The 13,208-nt window shown below is 43.0% G+C and overlaps 1 protein-coding gene across 5 annotated transcripts in view; it reads left to right on the top strand.

Moving 5' to 3' along the window:
* Window positions 1-13,208, top strand: part of ERC2 (ELKS/RAB6-interacting/CAST family member 2) — a 1,040,531-nt gene that overhangs the window by 572,680 nt on the left and 454,643 nt on the right. For all 5 annotated transcript variants that reach the window (XM_062201107.1, XM_062201108.1, XM_062201106.1 and 2 more), the window contains one exon: window positions 11,754-11,889. In XM_062201107.1, the coding sequence (XP_062057091.1) occupies window positions 11,754-11,889 (136 nt within the window). The remainder of the gene's footprint in view (window positions 1-11,753; window positions 11,890-13,208) is intronic.

Genomic DNA, 13,208 nt, shown 5'->3' with positions numbered 1-13,208 from the left:
AATGATGTTCTAGGATATGAGATTCAGTAAATATTTCTTCTTTTGAGAGTTAAATTCTTGCCTCAAACTTGACAATTTGTTTTAAAGATTTATTTATTTATTTGAAAGAGTTACACACAGAGAAGACACACACACACACACACACAGAGATGTCTTCCATCCGCTGGTTCACTCCTCAGTTGGCTGTAACAGCTGGAGCTGCACCTATCCAAAGCCAGGAGCCAAGAGCTTCTTCCAGGTCTCCCATGTGAGTACAGGGGCCCAAGGACTTCTACTTCTTCCAGGTCTCCCATGTGAGTACAGGGGCCCATCTTCTACTGCTTTCCCAGGCCACAGCAGAGAGCTGAATAAGAAGTGGAGCAGCGGGGACTCTAATTGGTGCCCATTTGGGATGCTGGCACTACAGGTAGTGGCTTTACCTGCTACGCCACAGCACTGGCCCCCAAACTTAATAATTTGTTAAAAAGATGATCTCCTTGAGATGAACAGAGTCATAGGATGGAAATTAACAGGGAATTTGCACAGCACCCTAGCTGGTTTTGTGTTCTGCTTCATCTCTGGTCCTCAGTGCAGTAATCATTAAACTCACCTTCCATCCTGAAGCTCCTCTGGTGAAGAACTGACATTCTCAGATGATGACCTCATTCATGTATAGTTCTCTCATTCTCAACCAGGTTGTTACTCAGGGACCACCCATGAGGTTTGGAATGGCAGGACCACAGATCAGAGACTATGTCCTGAGATGGTGCATTTCTGTACATTTTGTAGCACTCTCTAGGGCTGCTTAGGAGAAGACAAAGCAGGGCAGTGGTGGGAAGGAACTCTACACAGTGGGTAGACCCTTTAAAGAGGTTAAGGGGTAGAGGATAGTTTCTAGATGCAGACTGACTGACATTTCTGGTCTTGACACCAGCTCTGTAATTCAGGGCTATTTCCTCATCTGTTTGAGGGGTAAGGAGATAGGATCTACACAACAGGATTGTTGAGAAGATTAAGTAAGTTAATACATATAAAGTGCATGGAGCACTTCATGTGATGTCACAGAGTAAATTATATGAACACCTGCTTCTATGTTGATGGTGATTCTATGTTGGAAACCAAGGTTTGGTAAACTCCAAGCCCACAGGCCAGCTATGGTCCTGCTACCTATTGTTCTAACTAAAGTTTTATTGGAACATAACCATCTCCATTTGTGTACATATCATCTGTGGCTGCTTTTTCACTATAGTGATAAAGTAGAGCAAAGTTGAGTGATATCTACAGAGGCTGGATAACCTGTAGAGTCTAAGGCACTAACTCTCTGGCCATTTACCAAAAATTTTACTGATCCGTATTTCAGATTTTGGAAGACCTTTCTCAGGAGGATAAATGAAATCAGGCTATCAGTTTGCATTAAACTATATAGACTTTTTAAATCCATGTGTTGATCGCTTCTCAGCCTTTTGGCTAAGATCAAAAGTAAATACATCTATTAAATACAAATTAAATTAGGAAAGACAGTTTTGGGAAAAGAGGGAATGGAAGCTCAGCCTCTTGGCCTTTCAGTTTAATTTTGAAAGTGTTCTTCATGGGAATAAGAGTTCTTGTTTGCTTTGCTTCAGCACCAGGTGATGGTACTTGGCTTTTTTCATCGTTAGACAAAATTTTTGTGAATTTTCTGACTGGGTACCATTTCACTGGTACGGAATTGATATGCATTCTGTGAGATTGCATTATTTTTTCCTAGAGAGTGCATTTCTGAAAACAAATGTAAGAGAACAATCTTAATTCATGTAAATCCCCAGATACACATTCCTGAATGAGTTTAAGAGTTTGCATTAAGCATGTGGCAAACAAAAGGGGCCTGTTTCATCCTCTGGAACAGAGGCAGGTTTCAGAGTTAAATTTGATCCAGCAGTAATCTGATGGTGGGAGCTGACTAGGCACCGTGCTGGACCACTAGGATAGAGAAGAGAACAAGGCAGGAATGAGCACTGTACAGAAGGTGCTTATCTTAGAATGAGAAAGACATGCGATGGGTTCTAGCCAGGCAGGCACAGTGTGATCTGGGAGCCTATCATAGGAGACCACAACTTTCTCCATAGACCAATGCTTCCCAGAGGACATGGCATTTATGCTGAAGTGAGAGGGACACATGGTGAAGTAACTGGAGTGAGAGTGAGATAAGGAGTTTCTAGCAGTGGAAATTACTTACACAAAGGCCTGGAGGACAGTAGGAGCTGGTGTATAGTACAAATGAAAGGCTGGGAGAGTATGATGAAATAGACTTGCAGGAGGCAGAAGTTAAATCTGGTGTCATGGGCAGAAGGTGGGTGTTTCCTGGTGGTGGAGATCCAAAGAAAAGTTCTAAGTGGGAGGGATTTACAGTGTGCACTTGAAAGAATGAGTTACATGGACCTGTTGGAGCTGGCTTCTTTTTCCACGTTGGGTATGATGCTAGCTTAGTCTGAAGAGGATGTGATCAGGAGTCATTGCTTCACTTGGATGAACGCTCCAGGGATAGACTGTGCTGGTAGAAGTGCCTGCCTGGTGGTAAATCAGTCCCTATGCCATCTAATAGATGATTACATGTTGTGGTGAGTGCTCAGAAGCACAGACTGCAACCAGAGAGCTTTCCAGTGAGGGCAGGGTCATCCTTGAATTTGGCACCCAGAAAAGACCCCTTTGAGGAGTTGTTCATTCTGGATTCTAAAGGATGAAAGTCAGCCTTGAGAGCAATGTTGGCCCTGAAGAGGCATAGCAGATGGAAAGAACAGCATATTCCTGTGCTTTCTGATGAGAAGCAGTGGCTAGGTTCTAGCAACTGCAGAATGACTGGATTCTGTATACTGACGCTAAAGGTGAGAATAGTGTAAGATCAGACTGGCTGGTGTGGTCCACAGGTGCATGGTTTTGTTCTTTGGGAGATGGGAAACCATTGGAGGGATTGTATGGTGACTAGTACATGATCTGATTTGTTTTGAGAAACACATTCTTGCTGCTATGTAGAGAATTAATTTAAAGGGGAACAAGAGTGGGATCATGGAGAAGAGAACAACATTGTGGGCCAGGCAGGAAGTGAAGGTGGAATGATCTTTCATTGCAGAGAAGAAATCTGCCCACTCAATTTCACTGTCATTGAGAGACTGGGGGATATGTAGATCCATGGTGTAGTGAAACAGAGACACCGGCTGGGCAACCAGAAGTGGGAGGGGAGCCAGCTTTGGGCCATCCTGGAGATGAATCTGCCAGCAGCTTGGACCTTGTGCACTGAGAAGCCTGGGCATCTAGTCCAGTCTCAGTGAGAGGACCATAGAACATGATAGCCCACTGAACGCTTGGTGGTGAGAGCAATAACCATCCCACGGCTCTCAGATACAATGACTGCCCTGTGCTCTCTGCGTCACCAGACCCAGATAGAAGTCCAAGCAATAAGAAATTTATTTGGGGCTGGTGCCATGGCTCAATAGGCTAATCCTCCGCCTGCGGCACCAGCACACCGGGTTCTAGTCCCAGTCGGGTCGCCGGATTCTGTCCTGGTTGCTTCTCTTCCAGTCCAGCTCTCTGCTGTGGCCTGGGAGTGCAGTGGAGGATGGCCCAAGTGCTTGGACCCTGCACCCATATGGGAGACCAGGAGGAAGCACCTGGCTCCTGGCTTCAGATCAGCGAGGTGTGCCGGCTGCAGAGTGCCGGCCACAGCGGCCATTGGAGGGTGAACCAATGGAAGGAAGACCTTTCTCTCTGTCTCTCTCTCTCTCTCACTGTCCACTCTGCCTGTCAAAAAAAAGGAAGAAAGAAATTTATTTGGTAAATAATGAATCAGAGCCAGGCTTGGTAGTCAATCTGTGACCCTTACAACTGTGTGTGGTCTGCTTGCTAGGGAAGGTATCTTATTATTAGATGTCCATGGATTGAGTATTGAGTCCTGAGGAGGATGAGGAACAAGCCTTGCCTTTTTGCTGTGAGTCATCTGTCTGCATGAGGAAAGGGGAATCTGTGGTCTCCTCTGCTCTCCATTCCTGGAGTCTCCCCTAATAGGCCCCCACTATCTGTTCTCTATAGCTCGGCGTCCATTCATATTTGGGGCAGGGATTGTTCAGGGTCAGAATAAGGGAGAACATTTAAAGGAAGTCAGCCCTTCAGAGCTCCCCAAGAGTGAAACCGGTGCAAGGAAAACAAATGCTTCTCTTGCTAATTGTGACCACTTCCTGCTGTGTTACTTGCTGAGATTGTTCCCAAGGTCTTCAAGGCTAAGGGTATGGAAGGGAGTGGATATGCATTCTATAAGAATACTGGGGGTCCTTGGGTTCAGGCTGATGTTTCTAAAGCACTCACTGTATGCCAGGTAGTGTTTTAATAGCCTTAAGTTTATTAAATCATTTAATACTCTCATCCATCAATGAGATAACTTGGCCAGAGTTACAGCATTGGAAGGGATACTGCTGCAATGAGAATGCAACCAACCTGGCAGCAAAACTGAAGATCTTAAGCAGCTCACTGCATCTCAACCCCTTGGTCTCCAAGTGTTCATCCATTTCATTGGGATGAGCAAGGAACAACCTGAGAGAACCATCTCCCCCAACGAAGGTTTTGCCACCAAGACATGCTACTGCAAGACAGAAGTCTAGAATCCTATCTGTTCCCAGGAAGCTCCACTTCTCGAGTTTCAAACACAAACCCTTCCTTCTTAATACTTTCTTTTTTAAAGCTGTGTTGTCGGGTTTTGGGTACATCCTACAGGCAGGGTAAGAGAAATGATATCTCTTGAAGATGCATTGATATAATGTGCTTTGTCTGAGGGTGATCTTGTCTCTGGGTCCTGTGTGAGCCCAAGGACCACAGAGGAGGTAGAAAATAGGATGGTACTTACCTCCAGGGAGCAAGAGCTGCTGTAAGGGAGAATAGAGGATAAATAAATCGAGGAGAGGAGCAGATGTTTCCTGTAGCCTTTAAGATACTGCTTGGGATGCTTGGACTCCATATTGAAGTGCCTGGATTTTTACACAGATTCCATTTCATTCTTCCTGCTAATGTGTACCATGAGAGGCAGCAGATGATAACTCAAATACATGGGCTCCTGCTACCCACATGGGAGACCTGGATTGAGTTCTAGGCTGTTGAATTCAGTCTGACTCAACCCTGGCTCTTATAGTTATTTGGGGAGCAGGGGGTTAACCAGTGGATGAAACATCCCTGTCTGCCTGTCTCTGACTTTCAAATAAATGGAAAATTCATAAATCAAAAATGTTTTTAAAAGGCATGGGAAGATGGGCTTAAGAGTCCACTGAAGAATTTTGGCAAGGACTTACACAGTGGACTGTTGCTAAACAAGTGGCCAGAGAGTTGTGTTTTTTTTTCTTTTTTTTTTTTAAATTTATTTATTTGAGAAGCAGAGTTACTGACAAAGAGAAGGAGAGACAGAGAGAAAGGTCTTCCATCCACTCATTCATTCCCCAAATGGCCTCAGTGGCCAGAGCTGGACTGATCTGAAGCCAGAAGCCAGGAGCTTCTTCCCAGTGTCCCACATGGGTTCAGGGGCCAAGCATTCAGGCCATAGTAGAGAGCTGGATCGGAAGTGGAGCGACAGGAACTCGAACCATTATCCATGTGGGATGTCAGTGCTGTAGGTGGAGGCTTAACCTGCCATGCCATAGCAGTGGCCACCAAACAATTGCCCTCAAGAGTCTGAGAGATCTGGCTCTTTCTGAGCCCTTAGACCCTGGCCCTGTTCCTGGCTTTTTGCTGGGAGGAGAATTGGATTCAAGGAGCCACCATAGGACAGAATCTTTTTTTCTTCAGGAAGGAATATCATACTATGACATTTAACACATTTCTACTTGCTATAAAAATATCTTTAGGATATTTACAGTAGCTTTTCAAAATTTGTAGCTATCCTGAATAGTATTTACAAGCTTCAAAACAATGGGTCATCTCAGTGGTTAAAAGTAAAAGCTTTTATTGTTGGAAATTCTGCATGCAATATGCCTTGTCAGCTTCCATTGTGTGTGTGTGTGGCCCATCTACTTGTGCAGCCGCTGCAGGATTTCAGCTCACTCACCCATTCTCATTATGACCTTCCTATAATGCGTCCATTAGGATCAAGTGCCAGGAACGTAACTCATCTTATTATTAAGGAAAACACAAGTGGAAGCAAAGCATATGACAGAAAACATTGAATAATGCATTCCAAAGTCCATTGTTTGAGGTATTGGGAATACTTTTTCTTCTGGTGTGGGAAACAAGAAAATATGTGTGCATAATATTGCACAAGACATGAATATATTACTGTTGTAAGCTTGGAGTAAAACAGAGAGTGAACATGCTACAGTCTGTTCTAACCATTTTATCTCCTGGTCTAACTCATCAGTCCTTCACAATAACTCTGTAAATTAGATACAACTATTATTCCCATTTTATATGTGAAGACGTTGGGGTGAGTGGCAGCACTGTGGCCACAGCAGGTTAAGCCACCATCACTTGTTTTTTTTTTTTTAAATTTTTATTTATTTATTTATTTTGACAGGCAGAGTGGACAGTGAGAGAGAGAGAGACAGAGAGAAAGATCTTCCTTTGCCGTTGGTTCACCCTCCAATGGCCGCCGCGGTAGGCGCGCTGCGTCCGGTGCACTGCGCCGATCCGATGGCAGGAGCCAGGTGCTTTTCCTGGTCTCCCATGGGGTGCAGGGCCCAAGCACTTGGGCCATCCTCCACTGCACTCCTGGCCACAGCAGAGAGCTGGCCTGGAAGAGGGGCAACCGGGACAGGATCGGTGCCCTGACCGGGACTAGAACCTGGTGTGCCGGCGCCGCAAGGCGGAGGATTAGCCTTTTGAGCCGCGGCGCCGGCAAGCCACCATCACTTGTAACACTGGCATCCCCTACACAGAGTGCCAGTTTCAAGTTGTAGCTACTCTGTTTCTGATCCAGCTTCTTGTTAATGTTCCTGGGAAGGCAGTAGAAGATGGCCCATGTGCTTGGATCTCTGACACCCATGTGGGAGATCAAGAGGGAATTTCTGACTCCTGACTTTGGCTTTGCTCAGACCTGGCTTTTGTTGTCATTTGGGGAATGAATCAGCAGATGGAAGATATTTCTCCCTCCCTCCGCCCCCCCCCCCCCCGTCTCTCTCTCTCTTTCTCAAATAAGTAACTAAATCTTTAAAAAGAGAGGAAGCTGAGACATAGAGAAGGTAAAAAAGTTTCCCATAGTCACATAGCTAGAAAGTAGTAGACTTCTGATAGTAGCCCAGGCAGTTGGGCTCCATAGTTTACAATACTAGTCACTATAAAATGGCTCCTCCTGGAAGATTCATGTAGCTATTCATGAATTATTCTTCTATGGGAGTTGTATTATTTTGTGTTCCCAGTTGTACATCTACCTAGTTATTTATCCAAGACAAATGAAAGATATCCTCACAGAAAGGCTGATATAAGAATGTTTACCGCAATACCCGACAAATGGATGAACCTCAAAACCTGCTGAGTCAAAGCAGCCAGACATTGAAGAGCATATACTGTATGATTCCTTAGGTATGAAGTTCAGGAACAGACAAAATATATCCCTGTAGGTAAAGGATAGAATAGTAATTTCTTCTGGACAGGGAAGAGGGGCTTGGGGGCTGGTATGGCAATACCTTGTATTTCACTTGTTCCAAAATCATTGGTTGATGTATTTAGTGCCTGTCCATTTTCTTTTATGTATTTCTGTCCCAACACAAGCACACACAAATGCACATGGACAAAATTGAAGTTCCCATCCTCTCTGATCCTGTCCACTTTGGGGTGATAGCCATAATTTATAGGTTGGTATCAGTCTTCAGGAGTTCCCCTTCACATGCAATTGTGTGTACACAGGTAGGTACAGCCAATTAGACTTTTATATGTTAACATACATGAGGTCAGACTACAAGTACTCTTCTGCTACCTGTTAATTTTTTGATTAACAACGTATCTTGAACAATGTGTCACGTCCACAGTTTATTTTGCTTTAATCTTTTTAGACAGTCTGATTCCTAATTGTTAATGTGTTTCATTTATTCAGTCTTTTTTCCTTCTGATGGACAACTAGACAGTTTTAAAACGTGCACTTTTACTGCAGTAGTGAAAATATTTGTATATATGTGTGTAATGTGCAAGCCTTTATGCAGGCTACTTTGCTAGAAAATGAAATTTACTGCAGCAAAAGGTACATCATGCCAAACTGATTTCCAAAAAAGCTTTGGCTCCAGCATCCTCTCAAACAATGAACTTTACCAGTCTGTTGAAGTATTTGAGAGTACATGGGTAAAATATGGCACGTTGTTTCTTTTGGGATTTTAAGAGATGCTTTGTTTTACATCTTTACCTGCAAATATGGCAATGCCTTCAGATAAACACCTGTATCTCCTGTCTGTTACTCTCAGCTGTGTAATTCTTGAGGTCTCAAAACCTGAAACCAGCACAGTAGAGAATACTTTCTGGTTGAAATTTACAGGCTATTCTGGTAAACCTAGCAAGATTCTATTTTCTTTGACATCTTTTCGTAATGTAGCAGCCATTGTAACCTTGATATCTACTGGAAATATTTTATCAAAATTCTTGGAAATTGATCACTCTTTTCCCCACCATAATTGCTTTTATCCATTTTTTTGCAAATTTTTGCATATATTTTAATTGCATTTGCTTGGAGACGATATTCACTCCAAACAAATTATTTTTTTGAACATAGAACAGGTCAGTCTCTGGCAGAGAGTTAGAACCACCTGAGTTTTCCAGTGGATGAGACTTGAGAGGTCTCAGGGACCCTTTTTTCTGGGGTGTATAGCAGGAGGGTATTATAATATGCTTTCCTGGGACCCCACGTTCCAGATTTTAGAGCTTCTATTGAGAGCTCTGTTGAGGTCAGCACATTGATTTATTCAGTGCGTGCTACTCATCAGTCACTTATACCTTGTCTTCCTGAGGTTGCTGTGGTTGATGCTACTCAAGACCACTGAGTTGCATTTGCACAGAGCATCCTTAGGTTTATGTGGGGTGTTTTTTCTTCTCCAAGGGATATGGTGGTGTTACATTTCCTGACTCTACTGCCTGCCTGCCTCCCTCATAAATTGCCTTTTCCAGCTGTGTTTCAGATAGCCCTTGGCCCTCCCTGTGGGACATCCCAGAGCAGGATTGTCTAGGAGCTAGGGCTTTGCTCACCTGTTCCCCACCCCACTGTACTCATTGCTTCTCTTCTACCTCTGCCAGAACAATTCTTCTTTTCCTTTCTGGCATCCCTGGGTTTTTTAAAATTATTATTATTAGACAAGCAGGTTTGACTGTTGGAAATATTTGAAAGCCACACATCTATGGCAGGGATGTGTTCATACTTTGCATGTAGCCATTGATAGTTTGGTGCACAGATGATCTTTTTATAAAATTTTATTACTCTTATTTACTTGAAAGATAGATTGATTGAATGATCAATCTTCTGTCTGCTGGTTCACTCCCCAAATGCCTGCAGTAGCCAAGGCTGAGCGGTTTGAAGCCAGGATCCTGGAACTAAATCTGGGTTTCCTACGTGGGTTACAGGGACCCAAGTACTTGAGCCATGGTCTACTGACTCCCGGGTGTACATTAGCAGGAAGGTAGAATCTGAATCAGAATGAAGACTCAAATCCAAGCACTCCCGTATGGACTACAGGAATCCAAAATGGTATCTTAACTGTCATGCCAAATGCCTGCCACCTTGATTGCTTTTATCACTTTGTTCTGCATCGATCTAATTGGTCCAAATCCTAAACAATGCCATTAGAAACCCAACTATTCTGTTTTCAACACTGGGATCTTAAATAAGGCAGCATTTACAGGGATGGTTGGGGAATACTGAAGATGGGCCCCTTCACCACAGTAACAGAACTTCAGTCCCCTGGTTTTCTGAGCCACTGATTCTTAACTCTGGAAAGCTTTAAGGGACATATGTGTTTGGAATTTGTTTTTTCTATTTGGATTGGGAAAACATTGCACTATCCCTGAAAGTAATGTCTGTATGTTCAGAGGACTCTTAGAACTTTGTGGGAATTCTTTATGCAAATAATGTTTATAATAATAATCTATTTTTTGCCATTGGTGCTTGGGAAAAGATTTAACAGTTGGCTTGATCTGATGGTATGCTTTAAAGGAATAAAAGCATTTATTTATAAAAGTTTCCTCTAATTAAGCAGTCTTACTAATCATACTGACTTCTCCATCACAACCTATTACTGAGTTTGGGCTTTATTTGCTAAGGAACTAGAAAATGTGTGTGTCCCCAAGTTCATATGAGTTTTGGAAATACTATCTCCTTATTCAATTAGAAGGCAAGAGGTCATTCTTAACATCTTTGTGGTAACTAAAAGATAATTTTCTGAAAGTGTCCAGGCAAATTTTTATTACCAGGATGCCTGATAGAAGATTATTCAGCTTAATTATGAATTCTCTTAAACTTGATTTTACAGAGGTAGGAAGGAGTGGGGGTGTATATCATTTTATGAGGAACATATATATACATTTCTTGTAAGGTGCTGTTTTTGTTTTTTTAATTTTTAGTTCTTTCATTTTGGCAAACCTTGTGCTTATCATTTTCTCCATAAGCTTGTTTTGGGAGTCAGGGCTTGCTCACAGCTATGCTGGGGAGAAAGGGTGAAGGGCTTAGCAAGGGTCCCCAGTGATTCTGCTCCAAGGCCCTGTCTTTTGGAGCCACGGCTCCCAAGTCCTCTGGACTGCCCTTCTGCCTCCTTGTATGTTAGATTAGATTTATAACAGCTGCTGTGGACATGGTTGCCTAAATCTGTGGAATGTTTGTCTAAACGCTTTTGGTGAAATAGCTCACACGAAGTCTGGGCCTCCTGGTATTTTTTAATTTTAAATGTCCTTTACCCATAGTCTTTTACACACTTGGCCACTTCATGATTTTGTCCTTTGACGTCCTATAGCTCCATTAAGAAATTTTACTTCAAGCACCAGGACTTTATTTAACATTATGATTAGCCAAACTGTTATTCTGTTTGAGCTAAGTGATGACAGTGTATTTGATTGGAACCCTGCACTTGTTATTTTAAAATCAAAGTAATGGATTATGATCTCAGAATAAGAACATGATCCAAAAGAATAATAATAATTAGAACAGCAACCACTTAGAGGAAAATAAACACCGCATTGTGGAACACTGGGCCCTGTGTGCCCAGGCCCTGGCTACCTTTGCAGTCCGGTCTCCTATTCCACTTCCCCTTCCCACCCTAGGGTAGCCTCAGTGAAGTCTTCCAGTTTTTTGAAGTAGCCAGCTCCCTTCCTGCCGTGGGAGTTGCATGCTTTGTTCTCTCTGCTAGGGGAGCTCCTCCACTGGCCTTGCTTGCTTCTGCTTACTCCTTCCAGTCCCACCTCTCAGGGAGGCCCTCCCTGGCCACAGTGTCTAAAGTCATCTCCTCCCACCCTACCCCTGTTCACGTATGCACATCACCATCTTTCTCAGCATGGTATTTATTTCCTTCTACATTAGGAAACATAACCTGTGTCTCCTTGGTACTTTTATGTCTTGCCCACTGGACTCCAAACTCCAGAGCACTTGTCTCGTTTACCCCCGCAGCCCCATTGCGTCCTGGCACCTGGTATTAAGTGGGTGCTTAGCACTTAATTTCAGTGGAATGCATGGCATATTTGGAGGTCCCAACTTTTTCTGGAGTTCGTATCAAGATATTCTATGCTTGACACTTCTTGAATCTCTTGCAATAACATGATCCTCCAGTGGCTGAATGTAACCAAACTGTGCTGACTTTTCTCAGGCATATGAAGGATCAGAATAAGAAGGTGGCCAACCTCAAGCACAACCAACAGCTGGAAAAGAAAAAGAATGCTCAGTTACTGGAAGAAGTTCGCAGGCGAGAGGATAGCATGGCTGACAACTCACAGCATTTGCAGGTGAGTCCAGACTTCTCTTCTTATACCTGGAGATGGACTGCACTGTAAGTCCCTGCTGTGGGGAAATGTGCATGGCCATGGTGAACTTGCCTCTGCCCTCAGTCCGGCTCTCACAATAGACTCCCAAGGAACCCAATAGGTCTTCCCAAATGTGGAGCACCATTTTCAAAATGGTGCCCAGGAAAAGCTGACTGCGGTGGATCCCTGGAAATATTGCTTGGAATTTTTTGGTTCCTGTATCTCACCTTAAAAGGTAAGGGCTGCATGTGTATAGTTTACAAGAAGCTTAAAACTACTTCTCATGTCTTCTCCATCTGTTTTTATTTGCCTTGTTTTGGGGTTAGTGGAAGGCAAACGTGTGTGTTATCACAGAAGGTCTGTGGAAAAGCATGTATTTAGCTGATCTCAGTTTACAAAACAGGTTTTGCTTTGTTCAAAACGCTGAGGCTCTGAGCTGGATTGTTATTCTGTTTTCTCCACGAATTCAGTTATCTCTCAATGACCAGCCCTTTCTTAGAAACCAAATGACCTACTGAAAACACCAATTTTTCCTCATTAACCATCCCTGTTTTTGCCAAAGGCATCTCTCCCCATGTGCTCAATAAAACATTCAAGTTAAAACGGGCATGTGCTTTGAAGTTCCTTTATTTATTCCAGTGTGCCTTTAAACAGAACAGTGCAAGTTCTACTTGGCCAGAGTTCATGTTAAATTTTACTTATTAATTAGTGTCTTTCTCCAGTTATATATGAGGTTTCCTCCTTGGAGATGGAAGAAGTTAGATAATTTTAATATGTACTCATAGTTCATCTTTTTAATTAACCCAAAGAGAAATAAATAATTACTCCATAGTAGAAAACACCTTGCTCAGAGCATGATGCGTGAGGGCTGCTTGGTCAATATTAGTTTCACTTTATCTCCTTTTCTACTGATGTGTGATACAGAGCACTCACTGAATAACGTAATAGGAGGGTCGGGTCTGCTATTCCATTGTGGGCCTGTTTAGCATGGACTAAGAATTTACTTGAATCCACAGCTTCCCAATGCTCTTGGCAAATCATGTCCCAGGGTTTTGGGTTTTAGTGCCCCCCCAACTATCATAGAATGTGTTAGATTGGAGCTTAAAGACAGAGAGTACAGAAAGGAAATACAGAAACTTTTACTCTCCTTCCAACCATCTAGTCTCATTTATTCCTCAAAATAATGTTGGTGATTTTACATAGGGAGAAATTAGAGTCTCAGAAAAGTTGCAAAATACCATTCTAGTGCAGGCTGGGGATGGACCTGACTCCAGGTTTTCTTGCCTTTGAGAACTAACATA

The sequence above is a fragment of the Lepus europaeus genome, chromosome 9 (assembly GCF_033115175.1).
Source record: "Lepus europaeus isolate LE1 chromosome 9, mLepTim1.pri, whole genome shotgun sequence".
Lineage (NCBI taxonomy): Eukaryota > Metazoa > Chordata > Mammalia > Lagomorpha > Leporidae > Lepus > Lepus europaeus.
Note: the sequence above shows the minus strand (reverse complement) of the source record. Positions and strands in the feature narration are given on the sequence as shown.